We start from the raw sequence: 24,149 nt of genomic DNA on the forward strand, positions 1-24,149 counted from the left end.
CCTGAGGTCATCTTAAAACTGAACAACAGTTTAGTTTAACTAGTAAAAAAGGTCTGCCTTGAGCATTATGTTCTTTTAAGAACTATCTATATGGGAGCAAATTGACAATAGCAACTCGAAAGACTAGATAGGAAACTTAGGGGGCAGAGAGTTTATGTTAATGTAGGAGGAACAACTCAGAAAAGGAGGGTGAGAATGGTTGCACAACTTGAAGAATGTATCAATGTCACTAAATTGTACATGTAGAAACAGTTGGATTGGTGCATGTTTTGCTGTGTATATTCTCAACAACAACAACAAAAGAAATAAAATTTAGGGAAAAAAATGAACAGGAAAAAAAAAGAAAGAAATTGTTCACCGTTTTTGTAAAGACCAGAAGACCTCAAGACAATGTCAGTACCTGATTCATCTTTGCTTCCCCAGTGTCTGGCCTTGTTAGTGCCCAGATGAATGAATGGATCATCAGTTGGATCAATGGATGGGACTGAAGCGCTAATGTGTTGACCTAGACCGTGACCGTTAACTCCCAGGTTGGCGATTCAAGCCTAGCTTCCTAAATGTGGCTAACGTTTCCCATGGGAGTCCCTGAGTGGTGCAAATGGTTAAAGCACTCAGCTGCTAATGGAAAGGTTGGAGGTTTGAGTGTACCCCCCCCCAAAAGTCTATCTACTTCCAAAAAATTAACAATTAAAAACCTTATGGAGCACAGTTCCACTCTGACAACATGAGGTCACCATGAATTGGAATCAACTGAACAGTAACTGGTTATTATTTCCCATGCTGTCTTTCCCTTTGGAAGGACAGAAGTTTTAACTGGAGCCTACAAATAAAATATATACTAAATGTATTTCTAAAAACATTTGGAGCCATTCAGTTTCCCTGATGCTCTGGGCCCTGCTGGGAGGCTGATGGCCCAGGGGCTGCTGAGAACAAGAGATCTTCATAGGGTTGCTATCACACCTGACACTGAACTCTCTTGGCAGAGGAGAAACTGGTCAAGGGTTCATGTGCGTGTGCCTACTGCCCCCTGGTGGATGGAGTCAGAGCAGCGGGAAGCCTATTGCTCATCTGTGATTTCCAGTCCTAAGAAAAATATTTACAGTCATCCATCCCCAGTGTGCATGAGGGATTGGTTCCAGGACCCCCCAAGGATACCATAAAAAATGATGCAGTATTTGCATATAACCTACGCACACCCTCCAAACCAAAAAAAAAAAAAGAAAAAAAAAAGCCTGTTGCCATCGAGTCAATTCCAACTCATAGCGACCCTATAGGACAGAGTGGAACTGCCCCATAGGGTTTCCAAGGAGCATCTGGTGGATTCAAATTACAGGCGTTTCAGTTAGCAGCCGAGCCTTCAACCAGTGTGCCAGCAGGGCTCCTAATTTACAGGTATAGGGGCCAGGATTTCAGTAGGTATTTTTGGAGGACAAAATTCAATGTATAATACTCTCCCAAACAAGCCTGTCCACATTGTCCCACACCATGGGGCAGTAGAAGCTGCGGGCTGGCTGGAGCTTGGGGACCAAGAGAGTGTGCCAATTGTACCTCTCAGGGCCTGCTGTGGCCATCCTCTTCCAGGGTGGGGTGGGCCTATCCACAGCCAGGTGCATAATGATCCGCCTGGTCCCAGCAGAATTCTCCAAGGCTGACTCGTGCCAAACTGCAGGTGTCCCCTCCACCCACCTTCACTACACAGTTGGAGAGTGCCTGTTTGGGTACACAGTACACCAAGGTCACATCTTACTTGGTGGGTAGGTTCTAAGGTCTGCATGTGATATAAAAATAAATGCGTATATTCAAAATCACTCTATAATGTCCCTGACATAGGTACCACATTAGAGATTGACATTTAGAGTCTCAGCCCATCAAACACAGCTAGTTTTTTCTCCACTTTGGAACAGATATATATTTCTTCATTTGGGGGCATGCACAAGGGGTGCTCACCCTTAGAGCCGCCATGTTGTGAGGAAACTCAAGCAACATGGAGAGGCCATATGTAGGTGTTCTAGCTGATAGCCCTAGCTGAGGTTCCAGCTGACGGCCACCATCAACCAGCCCCCTGCCGTTGAGTCACTCCAGCCTCTTAGTCTTCCAGGGGAGGCCCCAGACACCACGGAGCAGAGATGAACCACTCCGCTGAGCCCTATCCAAATTCGTGACCCACAGAATGGGAGCAAAGTGAGTGGTTGTTTGATGCCAAAGTGCACTATCTGGTTTGCAGCAAGGGGTAGCTGATTTGTGTGCATCTTTAAGCATTTCAGTAATGCTCAGCTTGGCAAGAGGCTCACACTAGAAGAGACACAGCAGAACAGACCAGAGCAAGAAGAAGGCAAAATCAAACCACACGCTCCATCAGGGCGTAAACTTGGAGGCCAGAGGCAAAGCCCCACCACTTAAATGATTTCTCTCATTTGTCTTAAAGAAATGTGTGTAGCTGAATTCTTGTAGGTTAAATAAATGAATCAGGGAATACACCAGAGGAGCTCAGTAAAGAGTCGTGGCTAATTTCTCTGGAAGGATATGCCAGGATTTGTAAAGGATTGTCCAATGCAACTAAAGAGGAGTGAATGCAAAGATCTTGGCTGTCCCTTCTGGAATGGTGGGCTCTGGGGACAGCTGCAGCCATGGTCAGATGATGGTGCAGCCACAGCAGTACCGCTCAGGGTAGTCCACAACATACACCTTGTGGTCAGTCCCGTAGATGTAGTAGACGTAAGTCTTTCCTTGGTACCAGTAATGAACTTCTGTGAGGGGGATCAGCTCAATGGTCTGCCGCTGAGAAAACAAATGGTCAAGAAAAACTTGAGTCTTCTGTTCAAGTCACTCACCTGCTCAAGAACCTTCAGTATCTTCCTGCCGCCTGTGGAATGAAGTTTGTGCTTTGGAGTTGGCATTCGGGGCCCTGTACAATTTGACTACAACCTGCCTTGCTATATGTATCTTCTACTATACCCCTCCACATAAGCTAAGCTCTGGCCAAACCTGACTATGTTTAGCTACCACTGATTCTAGGTTTCACCAACAGGGGCACAGGTGTCCCTAGGGGTGTGGCAGGATGTATGGAGAGCCACCAGCAAACATGACAGCTTCCAGAAGCATTAATTTTTAGATTGGAGGGGGAGTGGAGGATAAAGTCATTTAAAATGTTTATATTAAAACAACCATGGAGATATGAGGGAATGGATTTTAAATTTTTAAATAAATGTGAAGATAATCTCAAACATTGGTGGGCTGCTCCCGGCTGTTTTCCCAGGATTCCATCCTCTACCAACACTTCGTGGGTTTGGATCAATCCTCCTCCAAGAAGTCTTTCTCAAATGTCCCCCTCCTTCTATATATGGGACGCTTCACCCACCGCTCTTCTCATCACTTGACCTCCAGATCTTGGGATGTAAGCCTGCAGAAGTCTCTGGGACCTGTCAGCAGTCCCACAATTGCGTGAGCCAATCCCTTGAGGTAAATCAGTCTCTCTCTATATATATATATATGTATATATATATTTAATCTATATATTGTTACAAGTCAGTTTCGACTCATAGCAACCCCCCGACAGAGAAGAACTTTCCCATAGGGTTTTCTAGGCTATAATCTTTATGCAAGCAGACCACCAGGTCTTTTTCCTACAGAGCCGCTGGGTGGTTTCAAACCACCAGCCTTTCAACAGCAGCAGCGCCCTTCACATCTCCCTGGTTTTGCTCCTCTAGAGAACCCAGACAGACATTAAGATATTCCGGTATTTCAGGTTTGGATGATCATCTAGTCCAAGCTCCAACTCCTCACTCTAGCTGTACCCATTTACTGCTCAAATCCGCTCCCCAGTATCTCCTCTTCCTAAATGCGCCCCTAAGGAGACAGGGAACTCCCTCCCTCCCATACCACTGTATGTTCTAAAGCCCCTCATCCCTCTGACCCCTTCTAGGAGCAGTTAGTCTACAACTTTCGCACACTGTGTGGGGCCCTGAAGGAAGATCACAGCGCCACCTAGGGGTGAACGGGGACTACTACTGATGCAGCAGCATCTCACTGGCTTTGTGTGTTTTGTTATTGGCAGTTGACATAGGAGCATCACTCCTAATAACTGACACTCAGGTTTCTTGGGAGTTTACTGTGGGTAAAAGGTCCCTAGGTGGAGCAAGCTAGTTTGTGCTCAACTACTAACCTAAAATTTGGTGGTTCAAACCCACCCAGCAGCTCTGCAGAAGAAAGACCTGGTGATCTGCTTCCATAAAGATTACAGTCAAGAAAACCCTATGGAGCTGTTCTACTCTATGACACATGGGGTTGCCATGAGTCAGAATCGACTCGACAGCAATGGGTTTGATTCGGTTTACTGTGGGCGAGGCTTTGTGCCCAAACCCCTAAGTTCTTCTGCACAAGCTGCCCCCTGACCTAGACTCAGATTTGGGGATCCCAAACACAGGGAGAGGGGCAATGACGGGTCAGTGTCAGACCGTCTTTACTTGCAGGCACCTCTCTACCTTGGGGGAGTCCTCTTGGTTCAGAGGACCCCACCCCAGGGGAAAGGGTAAAACAGGTGGGGATGGGGGCCATCCTGGCTGCTTTGACTTCTGTCTCAGAAGAGGGCCCCCACTCTACTGAGGGAGAAGCTGAGAGGTAGCATATAAACTAAGGTGGAAGGAAGAGGGGAATCACAGTCAGGGTGTGAATTTTCCACTAAGCTTCCTGCGTGGTCTTGGACGCCTCACTTCATTTCTATGGGCCTCAGTTTCCTCATCTGTAAAACAGGAATAAAATTTTCTGTTTCATAGAGTTCATTGTAAGACAACCAAATGAGATAGCGAGAGTGGGCTTTCTTCATAGGCCAAATGATTATTTCGGGAACATAGTGTAGAAGAGCTCCCTTGAAATCGCTGTGTGGAGGACCCCAAATGGGAACTAAGGGGCAAGAGGAGACAGGAGCCAACGCCACTGCTCAGAGGCCAAGACAGTGTACTCAGGACCACTCTGTGTCCAGAGGTGTGCACTAAGCTCCAGCGGAGAGTGAGCGACACCACACCCCTCCCTCACCTGCCTCCATCTGCTTCTGATTCAAAATGTCTCCGAGTCTGAGACCACAAATTGCTCTAGACATCAACTGCCATCAAGTGGTTATCTCGTAATTGACGGTTTATCTGTTTGGGCGCCTTGGCCGTGCCCCTGGGGTGAACAGATTGCAAGTCTCATGGCGACTCGGCCGTGGCAGGGGCGCTGGTAATGGCCCCGTCTCCCCAGGACTGCATTCTGCTCGGTAACTTCTCAGCCCTGAGTGAAATACCGGAATGAATCTTTGTCAACAGACCCAGGACCAAAGGCCAATTCAGAAAAAACGATTCACAGCAGTGGCCTGTCCTCCGATTTTGTTCCCTTTTAAAGAAAAACGTGCGTTTTTCTCTGGTTCTCCCTTCCAGGCTCCAGGACTTGGTTACAAAGGGCTTTATTGCCTGAGACAGGAGCACTTTGTAGGGGAAAAGCCCCAGGAGACCCACTAGCATACTGTGTGATCTCGGGTAGGTCACTTCACCCTCTTTGAGCCTCAGTTTCCCCAACTGCCAAATGAAGGTTCAGAAAGGATTCAAACTGCCAGCAGCAGAGCTAAGTCCCAGCTAACTGATAGTGTTATCTGCTAACATCATTCCTCATCGCTCCCTGTGCTTCTTTACCTTTCCCCACTCCCAGAGAAGATACTCAATATTCGGACGGTCTTAAGTGTAACTCAGAATCCTTGGTGGCACAGTAATTAAAGTGCTCGGCTGCTAACCGAAAGGTCCGAGGTTCAAACCCATCAACCGCTCGGCAAGAGAAAGATGTGGCAGTCTGCTTCCGTAAAGATTTACTGCCTTGGAAACCCTATGGGACCATTCTACTCTGTCCTAAAGAGTTGCTATGAGTCAGAATTGATTCGACGGGGGTTGGGTTTGGTGGGAAGTGTAACTCCGGAGTCCCTGGGTGGTGCTCAAACAGCTAACGCACTCAGCTACTAACCAGAAGGTTGGAGTTTCGAGTCCACCTAGAGGCACGTCAGAAGAAAGCCCTGGTGATGCTTCTGAAAAATCAGCCATTAAAACTCTGTGGAGCACAGTTTCACTCTGACACACAGGGGTCGCCATGTGTCGGAATCAACTGGATGGCAACTGGCTTGGTTTTGAATTGTAACTCAAGCCGCAGAACACCAGTTGTACAAGAGCAGGTTCCCTTAGAGAATGTGCTGGGTCTGGAGCAGACCTATTCTCACCCCACCCAGAAAGCCTCAAATCTGCTTCTGCCCTGCACCTCCTCGTTTCTCTGTGCTTTGCCGCTCACAGCTCAAACTTTCTCCAGAGGACTGACCTTGGCATGTGGACTAGAGAGCAGAAGGTGCCTGGGAGATTGTGCACAGTAATGGGACGGTGCTGACCACAAAGGCCCAGCTCCCTTGCCTCCAGACAGACAAGTAGCTGAGTGTAACTTAAGCTCCAGAGCTCCTGCGGGATCAGGCAGAGGCTGGGACCTCATCTAAGCCACACCTTGGCTTGCCTTCTCCCTCTTCCCCCACCTCGTCCCTGCTCCCTAACCAGTTACTCCTGGGAGCCCTTCCTTAAAAAATGACCTGCACCCAAGTCCTCTTCTCGGGGGATGCTTCTGCCGAGCCCAGCCTCTCAGATGGGGCCCAACCCCCTCACTTCCCAGATGAGAAAACCGGGACTGATGGCAGGGGACAGAGGGGCTCCAGCCCTTGTGTGGATACCAGGGCCGCCCCTGCAGTGTCTGCCAAGTGGAACCACTAACCAGTTGCCATCGAGTCAACTCTGACTCATGGCACCCCCATGTATGTCAAAGTTGAACTCCCCATAGGGTTTTCACTTCTATGAACTTTTGGAAACAGATCACCAGGCCTTTCTTCCAAGGTGCCTCTGGGTGGATTTGAAATGCCAACCTTTCAGTTAGCCGCTGAGCGTATTAACCATCTGAGCCACTCCGGGTCTGCTAAAGACATGGTAACCAAGCAGGTGCCATTGAGTTGAGTCCAACTCACAAAAAACCTGCGTGTGTCGGAGTAGAATGATGTTTCGTAAGGTTTTTAGTGGCTGATTTTTCCAAAGTAGGTCACCAGGCCTTTCTTCTGAGGTGCCTCAGGATTGGTTCAAACTGCCAACCTTTCGGTAAGTAGTTGAGTGCTGAACATTTGTGCCACCCAGGAACTCCTGATCCAGTGGTAAGGACCTTGAGTCCCACTCCTGGCGGGTGATGGTCCTGCAAGCCAGCACCCTACAATGGCTTCCAAAGAGTCACCTGTGTCCCCTGGATGCAGTGAATGACAACATTTGATTTGGAGTCAGGAAACTTGAACTCTACTTCTGGGCTCTTCCACCAAGAGGCTGTGTAACCCTGGGCAAATTACTCTTCCTCTCTGGGCTCCAAAATTTATCAAAGGAGTCATGATTTTGGACTAATTCAGGGGTACCAAAGGAGGCCTCAGGCCAAAGCAGGCCTGTTAACCCGTACAGCGCTCTTAGCATTTTTGTTGATGTTGTTGCCAATACGGAGAAGTTGGAAGGCCTCATGTAAAAACTGGGATTCAGAAGATCTGGAAACTCCAGCCCCTATTTTACAGGAAGCTGAGTGGTGGCTGTCCCCTTTGGAGAAGGGGATCTCCCGCTCATGCTACCGCCTGGCCTTCGGGTTTGCAATACCTGCACTCCATGATTTCTAAGGTTCTAAGATGCTCATGGAAATCCTGGTGGCATAGTGGTTAAGAGCTACGGCTGCTAACCAAAAGGTCAGCAGTTTGAATCCACCAGGAGCTCCTTGGAAACTCCATGGAGCAATTCTACTCTGTGTAATAGGGTCGCTATGAGTGGGAATCGACTAGACGGCAATGGGTTTTAAGATGGTCGTTATTCATTTTAAATTAAACACAGCTTTCTCTCGCCTGCAAATAGAGGAGAGGTGCAGAGACAGAAGGGGAAATATTCATTGCATAGGGGAACCAAAGAAAACCGACATTTTGAGTGCCAGATACAAGCCCTGTAAGGAAATTACCTTGTCCTTATGCAATCCTCTAAGGTGGGTGTAATTATCCGCTTTTCACACGAGAGGACACTGGACTAAGCAAGGATCTGAGCCCAGTTTGCAGGACTCAGGGCCCCGCTGACTGACCCTTCACTGAGCTCTGCAAAGGGTTTCCCTGCTAAATCCCCATCTTCAAGATCCCCAAGCCCTCAGCAGTAGTGGTGGGAGGGGAAGCTCAGAGCTGCGCCTGAGGAAGTGGTGGGCACCAGCGCCATCTAGTGGCCATGGGAACATAGTGGCCAAAGCGGCGGCCCTGCATCCCCCTGAGGCTGCAAGAAGACCAGGCTAGGTTTGGGGGATATCCTGGCCTGAGGGGCAGGACTCCTAGTTCCAGCCCTGCCTGCGAAATAGGCTCTCAGGCTGGTCTTTTCCCCTGTCTGAATACCAGAGGTTTCGAATCACTATGCCACATTTGTATTTGAAACCCTTCAACAGCTTCCCATTGCTCTCTGAATAAAGATCCAAACCTCTTCCTGGGCCTACAAGGCCCTGCAGGGTATTCCTGAGGCCTGCATAGCTCTGCTCTCTGCCCTCCGGCCACACTGGCCTCAGGTCAGTCCCTGGTAATTCCCATGTTCCCTCAACCTGGGATTCTCTCCCCTCCATGCTTCTCCTAGCCGACCCTTCCTGACCCCGTCATCCCTGACATTCTCAGGAAACAGCATCGTCATACTGGCCGGCAGAATGGCCCCGATTTTTCCTTTATACATTCAGATGGACAGTGCCTTGGAGCCCCAGCCTGACCTGGGAGGCTCCACCTCCCATGGTCCCAGGCCTGATCCCAGGACGGTCAGATGCCCCAGGGAGCAAAGTCAGAGCCAGGGCACCCCGGGCCCCCTCCCCTGGCCTCCCCTCTGCCCTGCTCACCTGCTGCAGGATGCGGGCCCGGGAGGCCAGCATAGAGCTGTGCTCAGCGATGCCCCTCTTCGAGGCCAGAGAGATCTCCCGCAGGGGGAAGTCCACGATGGGGTACACCTGGGGAGAGAGAAGTGCTCCAGGGGGCACCCAGCACAGCACACACCTCCTCACTGCCTCAGACCCCCAAGTGTCAGCAGCAAAGCCTTGGAGGCCACTAGGGCTGACTTCCCGCCTGACAGTCGGACAGGAGAATGAGGCCCAGAAAGAGAAGGGCCCCATGGTCTCACACCCACGGGACCTCCATGTCCCTTGATGACTCGTGTTATAGCTCCCAGAATTCCAGCAAAAAAGTTTGGGAGATAGACATGGAGAGTACCCGTTCGTCTACAGCCCACTCATCCACCCAGCAAACCCTGCTGCACACCCACTGTGTGCCTAAGTGCCTACTGTGTTCCAGGCTTCATGCCAAGAGCAAGACACAGCAGTGAACAAGGCAAGGTGGTCCCTGTCCACGGGGATGTATGGGGTTTGTACATGTTCAGCTGGGAAGGAACCCAGATTCATTTCTCATTCAAATAAACTGCCTACGATACGCCAGGCAACCTTGTGAACTTCGGATACAACATGACCCGTTAATAAACCCAAGGAGCTTGAAGTCAGCCTACATGAAGTCCCAGTGCAGGGACATCTAGCCTGTCCCCACCACCTCCAACTCTCTTCTCACCAAGCTTGAAATCCTACCACACTTTGGGGGTAAGCATTGCCCTCTCCCATAGCCCCTCATTCCGCCCGTAACAGTGGGATTGGAGCCTTTCCCCTCCGCTCCTCCCAAAGGTTTGCTAAGTGCCTACCCTGGGCCTGGCGCTGTGATGGGTGCTGAGGGTAGGAGGTGGCCACCTCATCGCCCAGCCCTCCAGAGCTCAACACCAGGCCAGGGTCAGCTCACAGAGCCACCAGCTGTCAGGGGCAGCCGCAGAGGATGAGCCTGGGCTGGGATAAGCACACAGGCCATGGGATCCCAAGGCAGGCCACCTCATGCGCCTTGGGGTGCGTGCAGGGAATCCTAACGGCTGATGACTGAGGGGAGTCCTTAGGAAGCAGGAGTTATTGGGCCAAAGAAAGGAGGCTGGGCATCTCTCCTCTGAGGAAATGGCGTGAAGATGCCGCTCAGACAGCCCGTAACAGCCAAATTTCCTGCCAAGGTCTACAGCAGGGATCGGCAAGCTTCTTCTATAAAGAGCCAAACAGTACCATATTTTTCCGCGAATAACACGCAGATTATACATTTTGCCAACCAAGCAACCCCCACAAGCGTTATTTTCATAAGTGCGATACGCCAATTTTTCTTTACATGTTGCTGACCTCCATTTCTGTTTCTGATCACATGGAAACTTCACTTAAGGTAGGTACTGATTTTATATTACTTGAAATTTAAGCCAAAAGTATTTACCAGTAGATTAAAAGTAATATACAGAATTTAAATTTGTAATTTCCTGATAAAACATCGTTATCATTCTCATGAATGGAGCAGTGGGACGCCATGTCGAAACCAAAGAGTAACATGCGAGGACAAGGGAATGAGGCCAAAATTCACTTCTGGAAATGTCATGAGACATGCATGTTATAAGCATGGGTGCATCATGCCAGAGCTGATTTATTATTTTCATCATTTCCACACATTGTATGTGTGGGTGCACGATTTATCTGGGCACATTATTTGGGACAATACCATAAATATTTCAGGCTTGTGGGCCATAAGGTCCACATCACAACTACTCAGCTCTGCTTATAATGTGAAAACAGCCATATTTGTAAACAAATGGGTGTGTCTGTGTCCCAATAAAACTTTATTCACAAAAGCAGGCTGTAGGCTGGAGTTTGCCAAACCCTGGCCTATAAGAAGAGTCCCTGGGTGGTGCAAAGGGTTAAGTGCTTAGCTGCTAACCAAAAGGTTGAAGGTTCAAGTTCACCCAGAGGCACCTCAGAAGAAAGGCCTGGCAGTCTACTTCCAAAAAATCAGCTATTGAAAACCCTATGGAGCACAGTTCTACTCTGACACACATAGGGTCAACTCAAGGGCAGCTGGTGGCCTACAGGATCCTACCTGATCTGGCTGCTGATACCTCTCATGTCTCAGCTCCAAGCTCTACATGCACCCTGCTGTCCCTCAGTGCCCTCTCCCACCTCAAGGCCCCTGCAGTGCAGTTTCCTCTGCTGGGATGCCCTCACTCCTGCGGCCACATGTTTGACTCTCTGCCACCACCACACACACACACACACACACACACACACACACACACACACACTGCATTCAAGTCTCTACCCAATGTTACCTCCATAGAGAGGCCTTCCCTGACCCACAGCAGAAACAACACCCCCATCCCTTCCCATCCCCTTCCCTTGCTTCTCCATTCTCAACAATCCTTATCCCTATCTGACATTGCAGTAAAAACTGTGTTCTTTTGTCCCCCACCAGACCATAAGCTCTGTGTGGGCAGTGATTTTATGTTATTCTCTGTGGAATCCCCCAGGCCTAGAATAGTGCCTGGCACATAGAAGGGTCTCAATATTTGTGGAATGAAGGGAAGGAATAGGAAGGAAGGAAGGAAGGAAGGAAGAGATGGAGTGAAGGAAGGAGAAAAAGAGGGAAGGAAAAGGGAGGGAGGAAGAGAGCAAGGGAGGGAGGAAGAGAAGGAGGAGGAAGGGAAGGGAGAAGGAAGGAGGAAGGGCAGGAGGGAGAGAGTAAGGAGGGTTGAGTATGTGAAACTCAAGAGAGCCGACTGACCATCTGTGGATCCCAGCAGCCTCCTTCCTGCCCAGGCTGTGTTTCCAAATGCATGTGCCCCCACAGAAAGCCAGAAGACCTGACCTACAGGAGGGGAGAAGGGACCCGCTTCCTTCCCCATCCACAAAGCCCCCTCACCACCACATTCTCATCCTTGAAGAGGTTTTCTCCTTTGGCCTTAGCAAGCAGCTCCCCAGGGCAGTTCAGCTGGTGCTCAGACACAAACTCAAACAGGCTGTTCTTCCTGGAATCGGAGGGTAGGGTTAGGGATCCAGCAGGCCTGGAGGACGCAAATGACTGCTGCCGGGACCTGAGGAGAGTTCCTTAGCCTCTCTGAGCCTCAGCATCCTCATCTGTAAAATGGGAAACTAGTAAAGGCTACTGACAGCTCAGTTCTATTACCTCATCTCATCCCCATCCATGATGTGCCTAGCATGTTCCTGGCACATGGGAAACCCCTAATATATGGGAGCCTTCACTGACCTGGGATCTATGACGAGCGACTCCGTTCCTTGGTGGGAACGCTCCGCTGTTGAATGGCTGCTGTACTAGGAAGTGAAGCTGCCTGTATTTGAACTCAGATCTGTCTACTCTAAAGCCTGTCTGCATCCCTCCATCCTAGGCCGCCTCTTCCTTTGGGGTTTACCCCATCCCAGGAGGTCTCCCCTCTCTAAGTTGCTTTAAGCCCCTTTCTCCCAGCAGGTCCCTGTACTGCCCCAAACCAAGGGGAACTTCTCTTGGGAGCCCAGTCCAGGCGACGTCACTGGGCCACGCACCACATAATGATCAGCTGGATGAAGTGCAGCAGCTTCTTCTCTCCTCTGCAGGTGACACAGGTCTTGTTCCCTCTGCCCGAGCACGTGCTGCACCTGAGCGCAGCGCACAGTCAGTCCCGCTCAGACACAAGTCGCGGGGTCCTCGTGGCTTCCCACCCCCACCCCGAAATCCATCCTCATAGAGACAGACTGTGGCCAGCATTATTGTTTTCCCCACCGTCGAGTCCTCCTTCTTCTGTGGACTGTGCCCTCATTGCCCTTTGGGGACCACGCTTCTTCCACCCAACCTGCACGGTTCAAAGACTTACCCCCACCCCTTCTACAGACAAGCCTGTGACCTTGGCCTGGGCAATCAGCTCATCCCATCTCCCTGGCCACAGCGATTGTTGCAATGATAGGCACATGACACAAGTGGGAGCAATGAGACCCAGCCCCAGTACTTTTGTCAGAACTATCGGACAAAGGGCATCCTTGCTTACTGGGCTTCCTAAGCCTGGAGCTGCCAGTGGGCCCCTCTGCACCACAAGGAGAGCCTGCCTGAGAATGAAGCCAACACAAAGAAAGCAGAGTACATGATGGAGACAGAGACAGGTTCCTGGTGACATTCTTTAAGCAGCTGGATCCAGCTGGACCTGAAGCCATCCCTGAAATATGCCACTGTGCTTTTCTGTTGCATGGGTCTATAAATTTACCTTTTTTTTTTTCTTTCTTTCTTTCTTTTTTGCTAAAGCAGTCTAGATTGGCTTTCTCTCATTTGTGAATGAAAGAAAGCTTGAGTTTCTTTCCAAACCAAAGACCCTCTTCACCAACCACAGATGGAAGGTACAACCAAAGCTTTGCCATCTGGCTTGTTAAAAGGATGGCATGGGCCTCAATGAGCCAAAAGGATCATACACTAATACTACTTTGAATATTTTCACTCCTCGTGGTTTCCTGTTTCCCTTTAAAGATGTGTAGATACAATTAAGGGCATTATTTACAAAATGCCAATACCCCACAATTTGCAGTCTATAGATAGAACTTCATTTATCATTGAACAAACACCCCTTGACTGCTCCTCCATTTCAGGTCCTGCTATGAGTCTAATAAGAGTTTGCCCAGAATCTGACCCTCACAGAGTTAAGAATCTCAATTTTAGATGGTTTATGACATTTGCTTCTCCACCATGACTGCAGGAAGAGATCTCTGCACCTTATAACCTCTTGCCTGCCTCCCTTCCTCCTACACTGCCCTCTTGTCTCAGAGTTCCAAGCTTGTCCGGAAATACCAAGCCTCTCAATGACCTCTTAGCCCTGCTAAAGGAAAATTCATTCCTCCACAAATATTTACTGAGCCGCTACTATTCACAGAGTCCCTGGGTGGTGCAAACAGTTAAGCGCTCGACTGCTAACCGAAAGAGTGTTGGTTCGAACCCACCCAGAGGTGCCTTGGAAGAAAGGCCTGGCAATCTGCTTCCAAAAGGCCACAGCCATGAAAACCCTATGGAGCAGTTCTGTGCGCATACGGGGTTGCCGTGAGTCGGAATCATCAACTTGACGGCAACTGCTTTAGCTGTGTGTGTGTGTGTGTGTGTGTGTGTGTTTTCTATGCACAGTGTCCTGGGACTCAGCAGTGACCAATGCAGACAAGGCCCTGCTTGCCATCTAGATGGGCAGATGAAGGAGAACAAGAAAGTGAGTAAAGGGGTTGACACCCCCTCGTGCTGGGGGCAACCCCACATACCTCCTCCTGCCTGAGCCTGAGCACATCTGGCACCTCCGCGGCTGCTTGGCTTTGCGCTTGGCCCCGCTGCAGGACGAGCACCTCACCTGCAGACACACCCACAGCCTCAGCCCCCTGGTCTCCAAGGAAGCAGGGGACCTGGCTCCAAATCCCAGCCTAGTGATCTTGGGCATATCACTTCCTCCCCCTGGGCCTCAGTCTCTTCATCTGTAAAATGGGAATATGGGGCTCAGTGATATCTTTGGACCCTTCCAGTTGTAGCTTTCAAAGACTCTGCACTCTAAGACCCTTGTTTCTTCTGGGACATCAGCCTCTCCTGCCTCCTGTCTGATCCCCACGCCCCTCGTGACCTGCCCTTCAGCAAGCAGCCGTGGCAAGAGGAAGCTGGGACAGAAGCAGGCTGGCTGAGGGACCTGGGGTTGAAGGCAGGGAGCTCCTTCTTGGAAATTGTCGCCAGCTGTGGCCCATATTTTGTGAACCATGACTCCACAGTTGGCTCTGCAGACATTGCAGGAAAAGCCCGAGGAAAAAGGGTGAGGAGGAAGAAGAGGCAGAGGAGCAGGGGGTGGAGGAACGAACAGAAAAGACCACATGGGAGGGGCCTGGAAGGCCACAAGAAGGCCAATGGCAGGGTGGGGTGCTGGAGGAGGATAGGGAGAAGCTAGGCCCAGGCCACAGCTGGGACCACGGATGGTGCATGAGCCGGAAGGGGAATGAGCGCTAGAGAGCAAAAGGGAGGGCCTTCAAAACGGGGAGGGCAGGGCGGCAGAGAGAAAGATGAAGGAAGACACAGTTTACAGCAGCAAGTGGGCCAGCTCCATTCAAAGGCTCAGACTCCAATGGGGGAGCCAAAAACACACTAGGAATTCAGTCTCACTCCTTGGGATGATTAAGAGCCCTGGAGGTTTTCAAAAAGAAGGTCGCTACCACGAGAGCACAGCTGTCTGCTTAGGGGCCTGTGCTGGGTGCAATAGTGTCCCTTCAAGAGTCATGTCCACCAGAACCTCAGAACATGACCTTATTTGGAAGAAAGTCTTTGCAAATGTAATTAGTTAAGATGAGATCAGACTGGATTAAGCAAAAAGCCAAACCCGTTGTCGATTCCGAATCATAGCGACCTTATAGGACAGGGAAGAACTGCCCCACAGGGTTTTCAAGCAGCAGCTGGTGGATTCAAACTGCCATTCTTTTTGGTTAGCAGCCAAGCTCTTAACCACTACACCACCGGGACTGGATTAGGGTGGGCCCTAAACCCAATGATTGGTGTCTTTATAAGAAGAGGAGTCCCTGGGTGGTGCAAAGGGCTAATGTGCTCGGCTGCTAACCAAAAGATTAGTGGTTCAAGTTCACCCAGAGGCACCTTGGAAGAAAGTCCTGGCCATTTACTTCCAAAAAACCAGTCATGGAAAATCCTGTGGCGCACAGCTCTACTCCGACGCTCATGGGGTCACCATGAGTTGGAATCGACTCGACGGCAACTGGTAAGTGGTTATAAGAAAAGGAGAGGACATAGAGACATACACAGAGACAGATGACGTAAAGATGGTGGCAGAGATTGGAGTGATGTGTCTACAAGCCAAGGAACGCCAAGGATCACCAGTGACCACCAGAAGCCAGGAAAGAGGCAAGGGACAGTCTCTCCCTCGGAGCCTCCAGAAGGAACCAACTTTGCCAACTTCTTGATTTCAGATTTTTGGCCCCCTGAACTGACAGAAAATAAATTTCTGTTGTTTTAAGTCTCTCAGTTTAGAAACTAATACAGGGCCCCTGTCTATTTCATCTCTTGAAGCCCTCTAAACTTGGCCTTCTTGGCACCCATCACCTTGCACTACAAGTGCTGGTCACCTGTGAATCTCCCTCACCTACAGAGAGTTCCTGGTGTGAAGGGCCCAGGCATTAGTCCTGTTACAGAGCCAAGTGGGTAGTCATTGAATGTTTCCAGATAAATGAGAGAAGGAAAGAAGAATTAAAATCATAAACTGTCAAAATGAAGAAAGTTCATTAGAGACTGCCCAGTCCAACTTTCTCATTTTACAGATGGGAAAATCGAGACCCAGAAAGGGAGAATGATTGCCTAAGGTCACTCTGGTAGTGAGGGGAGCTCCAGGCCCCACCCAGCTCTCCCTCTCCATGTCCCCCCTCCTTCCCCTGCACCATCACTCACTCACCGACAGCCCACGTGTGACTCACCATGCTGGCCCCGTGGCAGCCACTGCACTTGTATCGCCCATGCCCATGGCATTTGTGGCATTCCTGAAAGTTAAAAAGCCTCCTTTGATGAAGTTTTCCAAGAACCGACAGTTCTGGATTTCACCACCATCCCTTACGCCCGTGAGGTGCAGCAGTTAAGATGGCGCCAGGCAAGGAATGGCCACACCCATTGGCTGGGATTCCAAAAGGCCTTGAGTGCCAAGCTAAGGAGATCAGAGGTTAGCATTTCCTCCCAGCCCCAGCCCAGTCTATACGGATAGTAAGAAGGGGAGACACATTCTCAGAGTGTCCAAACCCACTCTCTGTAGCATCTGCTCAGGCTAAACCCCAAGGGCTGACTTCATTTGCACATTAGGGAGCTGAAGTGATCTTTCAGAATAGAAGCCATCAAAGTGGAGAGCATTTTTATGAAAGGCAAGGAGCTAGCTATTCGCAATGAATCTCTGAATCAGAACAACTTTTCCACCCTCAAGAGAGGAACGGAACACTATCTTGGCCTCTCTAAGTCCTTTTCATGTTATTACTCCATGAAAACTCAGAGTAAAATTACATTCTTGAATCAGGTTTTAAGGTGAAAACAAGGCAAGTAATTAGATGAGAGAATAATATCAAATAGCTCGGTGGTGTTTTTGTAGCACACAAGGTTTCCCTTACTTCATGCATGATTATTTTTCTGTAAAACAGGATAGAATTCAAATTCTGCTTCCCCGCTGACTTCCATGAAAAAATTTCAACAATGCTTTAACTTTATTTCAGAAAAAAAAAAACAAAAAAAGACACTCCAATGGGCCATGAATGTGAGTGCTCGGCATTTAAAATTGGTGACAGTTTCGTCAATGGAATAATCCTTTTGCTATGTGACTCCAAAAAATCCATTGCTGTCGAGTCGATTCCAGCTCATAGCTACCCTATAGGACAGAGTAGAACTGCCCTATATGGTTTCCAAGGAACGGTGACAAGCCACTCCTTAATCTGCATGTTTTGGAAGTCTACATTCCATGCACTGAGGTTCTTCAAACTGGGTCCCCAACACAGCCCTCTCAGCCAATGTAACCCTCCTTCTCCAAGGACGAAACCACCAGCTAGGATTTAAATTTCCTTTCTTAAAGGACAAAGTATGAGGAAACATCTTGTGCCTGGAAAACTTGCTCAGCCAGAAGGGCATATATTCCAGATGGTCATTGCGATAATCAGGTTACCTTGACCAATGCCGAGTGAGGGACTTGGAACTTCTTGGTGTCTTCCTGAAACATCGGGGGTACCTGTACCTTGATGTCCCAAAGTCTGGGAGAGGCCCCTCTTTGTGGTCCATCTACCAAGTGATCTGATGCAGAAAGGGATCATGGTAAGAACAGCAAAGGGCAGCAGGGATAAGTCTAACAAATAGTACTGAGCCTTCACTGGGGGGCAAGGCACCAGGCTAGATGCTGGGGCTCTGGGTAGAGAAGGTTTTCCTTAAAATTTGTGGGTAAGCATCCAAGCTTTGGAGTTGAACAGACCTGGATTTGACTCCTGGCTCTTCCACTTTCTAGCTGTGTGACTCCAGGCAAGTTACTTAACCTCTCTGAGATTCAGTTCTTTCATCTCTAAAATGGAAATAATGGTGGCACCTACCACATAAGGTGGTAAAACCAAAAAACAAAAACAATTGCCTTCAAGCTGCCCCCAACTCATGGTGATCCCATGTGTTTCAGAGTAGAACTGTGCTCCATAGGGTTTTCAATGGTTGTGACCTTTCAGAAGTAAATCACCAGACCTTTCTTCTGAGGCACCTCTGGGTGGATTCAAACCTCCAACCTTTCAGTTAAGAGCTGAGTGCTTAACTGTTTGCACCACCCAAGGACTCCTATATAAGGTGATGGTGAAATCAAATAGAATCATGCATTTAAAATTCTTAGCACAGGGGCTAACATAAACTGAGGGATCGATAAACAAGAACTATCATCATCACCATCCCCACCATCTTCTCCCTCTTTGTCCTCCTCTGTTCAAGGAGGAAGACACAAGGATCACAATACAATGTAACAGGGTGTAATAAATGCTATCAACAAGAGCTGCATAAAGGGCTCTGAAAACTCCGAAGACTGACAGATTCTTATGGGGAGAAGGATGCTGGGAGAAACAACCCTGGAAGGCTTCATAGAAGAGACAACACATAAGCTGAGTCTGGAAGGATGAAGCCTAGTGGTCCAGCAGAGGAAACACGTAGGGCATAGGGCTTTCCAGACAGAAAGAACCTGAAGCCTTTGCTGGCAACACCCCTGGTGGGATTCAGCTGAATGTAGGATGGCACAGTGAATGGGGTCCCCGGAGCCAATAGACTTAGAGGATCTAGGTTGGCATGGGAGGTGGGTGGATGCAAAGCAAACATGCTGCCTCTGTAACCTGGCCCTGTGTGGCAGCACCAGTCTGTGGCCAAAGGCAAACGCTAGACTTTTTCTAGACCTTCTGCAAATGACCTGCCGAGCAGGAGCATTTGCTAAGATCAGCACCAGAAAGTCTCTGAGATAAAAGCACACCCTCTCATTGTACAGGGGATAGGGAAATCGTGGCTCGGAAAAGAACAGCATCTTATTCAAGGCTAGTGGCTGAGGCAAGTCCTGGCATTTTCCGCCAGCTCCCACCATATTTGCTCCCAATTAAACAGATTGCAGACAGCTCACTTACTAGTAAAGGGTTCAAACTTCCACTCACTTATCCTGGACTCGCTAAAGGTCTCCAGTCGATACTGCAGAAGGAAAAACAATGTGTTCACACTCACGCCCTTTCTGAAAACAGAGAGTCAAGCACAAAGATGAAGCTCCCACCTGCCAAGGCTCTGGGGACCCGAAAGATCACACCAGTGGAACCTTTGGGCTACTTGGAGCAGGCTGACAGCAGGGATTTCTGCCCGAGATGCCAGGGCCCTAGGTTGTCATCAGCAGGGATTGCAGTTTCATTCCCAGGAAATCTTCCACCAGTGGCTCACAGCTGGAGCGACTCCAATTCCCCATTTCTTTATACACAGCACTTCCCCTTTGACTGATGGCAGCCATTGGAATCCATGGCTCTGAGGGTTCCGATTTGGAGGGATTGGTCTGCCTAGCATCGAGGTTCTCCTTCTTGATCGTCATCCACCCCATCACAGAATGGCTAGGGACCTTGGACATCACTTGTGTTATGGATTAAATTGTGTCCCCATAAAATATGTGTTAGAATCCTAACCCCTGTATTTGTGCATGTGATCCTGTTGAGAAATAGGGAATTTTTGTGTTAATTAGGTCATACCCTAGTAGGGTGGGTTCTAAATCTAATCACTTCTGAGTTATAAAAAGAGCAGATTAGACAGAGAGATACTCACACAGGGGGGAGAAAATAGATGCCCATGAGGATGGTCTACAAGCTGGGAACAAAGGAACGCTCAGGACTGACGGAGGAAGGAATCGACAGGGTCAAGACCCTGATTTGGACTTTTAACTTCCAGAACCGTGAGAAAATACGTTTCTGTTCTTTAAAGCCTCCCTCTAGTGGTATCTGTGTTACATACAGCAGAACTACGTTACTAAGGCAACTCAGTTCCTCATTTTATATATGAGGAAACTGTGGCTCAGAGAGGTCAATTGACTTGCCCAAGACCACACAGCTACACAAGTATCTCTCCCTCCAGATCCCTGCTCCAGCCACTACTCAAGAGATGTGTCTGATTTCTGGGTGGTGTGTGCTGATAGGAAGGCAGCTGTGTCAATGACAGCTTGATCGTCGGACCATAAAGGCTGCCCTTCTGCCCTGTCCCTAGCAGTAGGTCAGGAAGGTAATGATTTTAGTCCGGGTGACAGACATAGGGCTTCCCTGGGTGAAGGGTTGGTGAAGAATAAGTGATTTCTTGGCACAGAAGTGGTTGGGAGAGGCAGAAGGAACTGGGGAGTCAGGGAAGGAGAGGTGGAAGGGAGGAAATGGGTCTTTGACAGCCCATCCTTTGGGGAAGCAGTTTAGTCCTGTGTTTAAGGACAGGTTTTGGAGCCGCAAACCTGTGCTTGAATCCCAGCTGCCACATCTAGCTTCCTGTTCTTGAAAAACGAACTCTGCCTCTCTGAACTTCCCATCCCTCCTCCACAAACTGCTACGGCAACCCCAGCGGTGGTCCGGTGGTAGAACTCTCGCCCTCCACGTGGGAGACCCAGGTTCAATTCTGGCCAATGCACCTCACGTACATCCCCCGCCCATCTGTCAGTGGAGGCTTGCGTGTTACTATGATGCTGAACAGATTTCAGCAGAACTTCCGGACTAAGATGGATTAGGAGGAAATGCCTGGTGACCTACTTCTGAAAATCAACCAATAAAAACCCTCTGGATCACAGCGGACTGATCTGCAGCCGATCATGGGGATGGCACAGGACCAGGCAGCGTCTCATTCCATTATGCGTGGGGTCGCCCTAAGTTGGCTGACTCAGTGGTAGCTAACAAGAGGGTAGTTATAAGGGTTTAATAAGACATATACGTAACATGCTTACTACTATGATGTCTATCTCACTTGAAACTCTCAATAAAAGATTAATAATAATTATTATTTTTACTATTTCTCACAGCTACAGACCAGAGCAGGTGCAGAAGGGACTTCAACATCAGCACCATTCAAACACACTCACCCCTATGACTTCGTCTCCCTGATGTCACGCAAACCAACCCTTTCAGCCTCAAAGCCTGACCCTCCCCAGGCCCACAGCCCCTCAGGCAGCGCCTAGGCCAAGCACGGCCCCTTACCCTGCAGACGGTTTGCTGCTTTAGCTCCTGGATAATGAGGTCACTGGCGGCTTCGCTGCCATAGCAGCATTTGGAGTTCACGAAGCTGAGGAGGGCTTCACGCGCCACCTCCTCTGTCACCATGGGGACCCTGCTGGGGACCGAGCAGAAAAGCAGGGTGTCTGGGAAGGGCTTGTGGGCTCTTCCAGGGCGATACCTTCATCATGAAAATGAGAAACTGAAGCCCAGAGAAGGAAAGGACCCTGACATGTGAGTTATCAGAGAATATTAGACAGAAAGACACACACACATAAAAAAAAATTGTCGTCAAGTCCACTCCAACTCATGGCGACCCCATGTGTGCAAAGTAGAACTGTGCTCCATTGGATTTTCAATGGCTGATTTTTTGGAAGGGGATCACCAGGACTTTCTTCTGAGGCACCTCTGGGTGGACTCAAATCTCCAACCTTTTGGCTAGCAGCTGAGAACTTTAATCACTGGCACCCCGAAGGACTCCTACTGGGGTCCACTGTAGTGGTAAAACACTCAGAAGTCTATCTGGGGAAGAGCATGTCTGGCAAAGGGAACAGCATGACTAGATGCCCAGGGTGATAAAGTCACAGAGAACAATAAAAGCCCTTTAGCTGAAGGGTGATAGAATCTCAGAACTCAAAAAGATAAGATTTAGAGATGAATTGTGCCATTTTGCAGATGAAGAAAACTGAGGTCCAGAGAGAATGTCACACAGGTATATGAAGGCTGAGTTAGGCTAGACTCGGCTCCTGCCCTCAGGAACTTGAACTCTGATGGAGAAGAGAGGACATGGTTGAAACATCCATTAGCCACGTGAGACTCAAGCCCAGCACCAGCTGTCAGCATTGCACAGAGACTCACTGTAAGCGTGTGTGGAACGAGTGTGGCAGTGAGGGAAAGCAGCAGGGGGGTCCTTTCTCTGCCCCCTCTCTGGATGCCTTCCCCTTCCTCCTGGAAAACTCTTCACTGACGCCCAGTGGCCATGCCACCTCCTTAGCGAAGCTCTCCTCTCTGCCAACACAGCCATTGAGAAGGAATCCTATCCTCCTCCTCCTCCTTCTCGCCTGCATCTTCGTAGATGTCTCTGTGACAGCCCCGAGAGAGTATCTGACCCGACTCTGGACTGCCAGCCCCTCTCCTGCACCCTGTGTCTGCAGCCTGACCCAGCCTGGCACAGAGGTGCACAGTGCAGGCAGAGAGCAAGCGATATTGCTATGGGCTGGACTCTTAGAAGACTCCACAGAGGAGGCTGAGTTAGTGCTGAGCCTGGAAGGCAGCAGCCAGGGAGGAGAAGGGAAAGTGTTACGGGCAGCAGCAGAGCCAGGGGCACAGGAGATTCCCCTAGGGCAGGCCTAGGCTGCCCCAGCTGGGGACAGTGCCAGGAAATGGGCAACACCACCTTCTCTCTGCACAAAGCTGGCTGGAAACCCTGGGCTCTGCCCCAGCTCCTCACAAAACAAGTAGGGTATGGACCTCTCCAGGGATCTAGACCAGTGATTGACAAGATTTTTCTGTGAAGAGCCAGAGAGTAAATATTTTAGACTTTGTGGGTCATATGGACTCTGTTGAAACTACTCAACTCTGTATTATAGCGTAAAAGGAGCCATAGACAATACGTAAACCAATGAGTACGCTTGTGTTCCAATATAACTTTATTTATAAAAATAGACAGTGGGCAGGATTTGGTCCACGGGCTGTAGTTTGGAACCCTTGCCCTAGTCTATGGTTTTCAACCCTGGCTTGGTATTTGTCATGGATTGAATTATGTCCCCCAAAAAATGTGTGCATCAATTTGGCTGGGCCATGATTCCTGGTATTGTGTGGTTTTCCTATATGTTGTAAATCCTGCCTCTATGATGTTAATGAGGGAGGATGGGTGGCAGTTGTGTTAGTAAGTCAGGACTGGATCTACAAGACTGGATTATGTCCTGAGGCAATCTCTTGAGATATAAAAGACAGAAGTGAGCAGTGAGACAGGGGGATCTCATACCATCAAGAAAGCAGTGCCAGGAGCAGAGTGCGTCCTTTGGACCGGAGTCCCTGCACCGAGAAGCTCCTAGTCTGGGGGAACACTGATGAGAAGGCCAACAGAGAGAAAAAGCCTTCCCCTGGAGCTGACACCCTGAATTTGGACTTTTAGCTTACTTTGATTGTGAGGAAATAAACTTCTCTTCGTTAGAACCATCCACTTGTGGTATTTCTGTTATGGCAGCACTAGATGACTAAGAATTTGGTATCTATAGAGCTGGGTGCTGCACTAACAGATAGCTAAAATGTGGAAGTGGTTTTAAAACTGTGAATGGACAGACATGCGGCAGTGACAGAGGACCAGCAGCAGCAGAAAACCTACAGCAGCAGAGAAGCAGCAGCAGCAGAGAACCAACAGCAGCAGAACCAGGAGACCGGTGAAAGACGGCACTGGAGCCGACCCATGAAGCGAGAGAGCTGAATGCCTGTGAGCAGGAGGCTTCCTGGCGGAGTGGGGTGCCTCCAGGCACCTACCAGTGGAGCTACAGAGCTTTGGAACACTTGCCCCAGCAGAGCAGATGTGGGCATGAGGCCCGAGAGCCAAGAGGCCATAGGAAGCAGAAGCTGAAAAGACAAGGGACACAAGAAGCCGAGCTGCCTCAGCCTCAAAAGGTATGGCCATGACCTCAGGGGTTTCAAAGGGTGGAGCCATGGCCTCTGGTGTTTCTAAGGGTGGAGTTGTCACTCTGATGGAGTAGGAACATGGTGTGCCTAAAGCCAAGGGAGCAGAGTTGCTGTCCCAGTGGGCCTGGAAGGCTGAGCTGAAGCCCAGGGCCGAGGGGCCTCCACTCAGAATCCAGAGATTGTGGTCAATACCCAGAGTCTGGAGGGCAGGGCCTTTGTGTAAATTGTCTCAGAGAACAGAAGATTATTTTCAAAGTCTTGAGGGCTAATGTAATGTGTTCTGCTCACTTGCTTGGTGCCTGTTATGCTTTCTTTCCCTGCAATTTCTCCCATTTGTAATG

At 49.4% G+C, this 24,149-nt stretch overlaps 1 protein-coding gene across 1 annotated transcript in view; it reads right to left on the reverse strand.

Moving 5' to 3' along the window:
• Positions 1-2,622: 2,622 nt before the first annotated feature.
• The window catches only part of SSUH2 (ssu-2 homolog), a 34,600-nt gene continuing 13,073 nt past the window's right edge, over positions 2,623-24,149 (reverse strand). The window contains exons 4-12 of the mRNA XM_012554403.1: positions 21,145-21,274; positions 19,072-19,132; positions 17,604-17,728; positions 16,384-16,446; positions 14,194-14,279; positions 12,472-12,564; positions 11,834-11,939; positions 8,920-9,027; positions 2,623-2,778 (exon numbers count right to left, since the gene is read on the reverse strand). Coding sequence (XP_012409857.1) covers positions 2,632-2,778; positions 8,920-9,027; positions 11,834-11,939; positions 12,472-12,564; positions 14,194-14,279; positions 16,384-16,446; positions 17,604-17,728; positions 19,072-19,132; positions 21,145-21,267 — 912 coding nt within the window. The 5' untranslated portion in view covers positions 21,268-21,274 and the 3' untranslated portion in view covers positions 2,623-2,631. The remainder of the gene's footprint in view (positions 2,779-8,919; positions 9,028-11,833; positions 11,940-12,471; positions 12,565-14,193; positions 14,280-16,383; positions 16,447-17,603; positions 17,729-19,071; positions 19,133-21,144; positions 21,275-24,149) is intronic.

Source organism: Trichechus manatus, unplaced genomic scaffold (assembly GCF_000243295.1).
Source record: "Trichechus manatus latirostris isolate Lorelei unplaced genomic scaffold, TriManLat1.0 scaffold00001, whole genome shotgun sequence".
In the NCBI taxonomy this organism is placed as follows: Eukaryota; Metazoa; Chordata; class Mammalia; order Sirenia; family Trichechidae; genus Trichechus; species Trichechus manatus.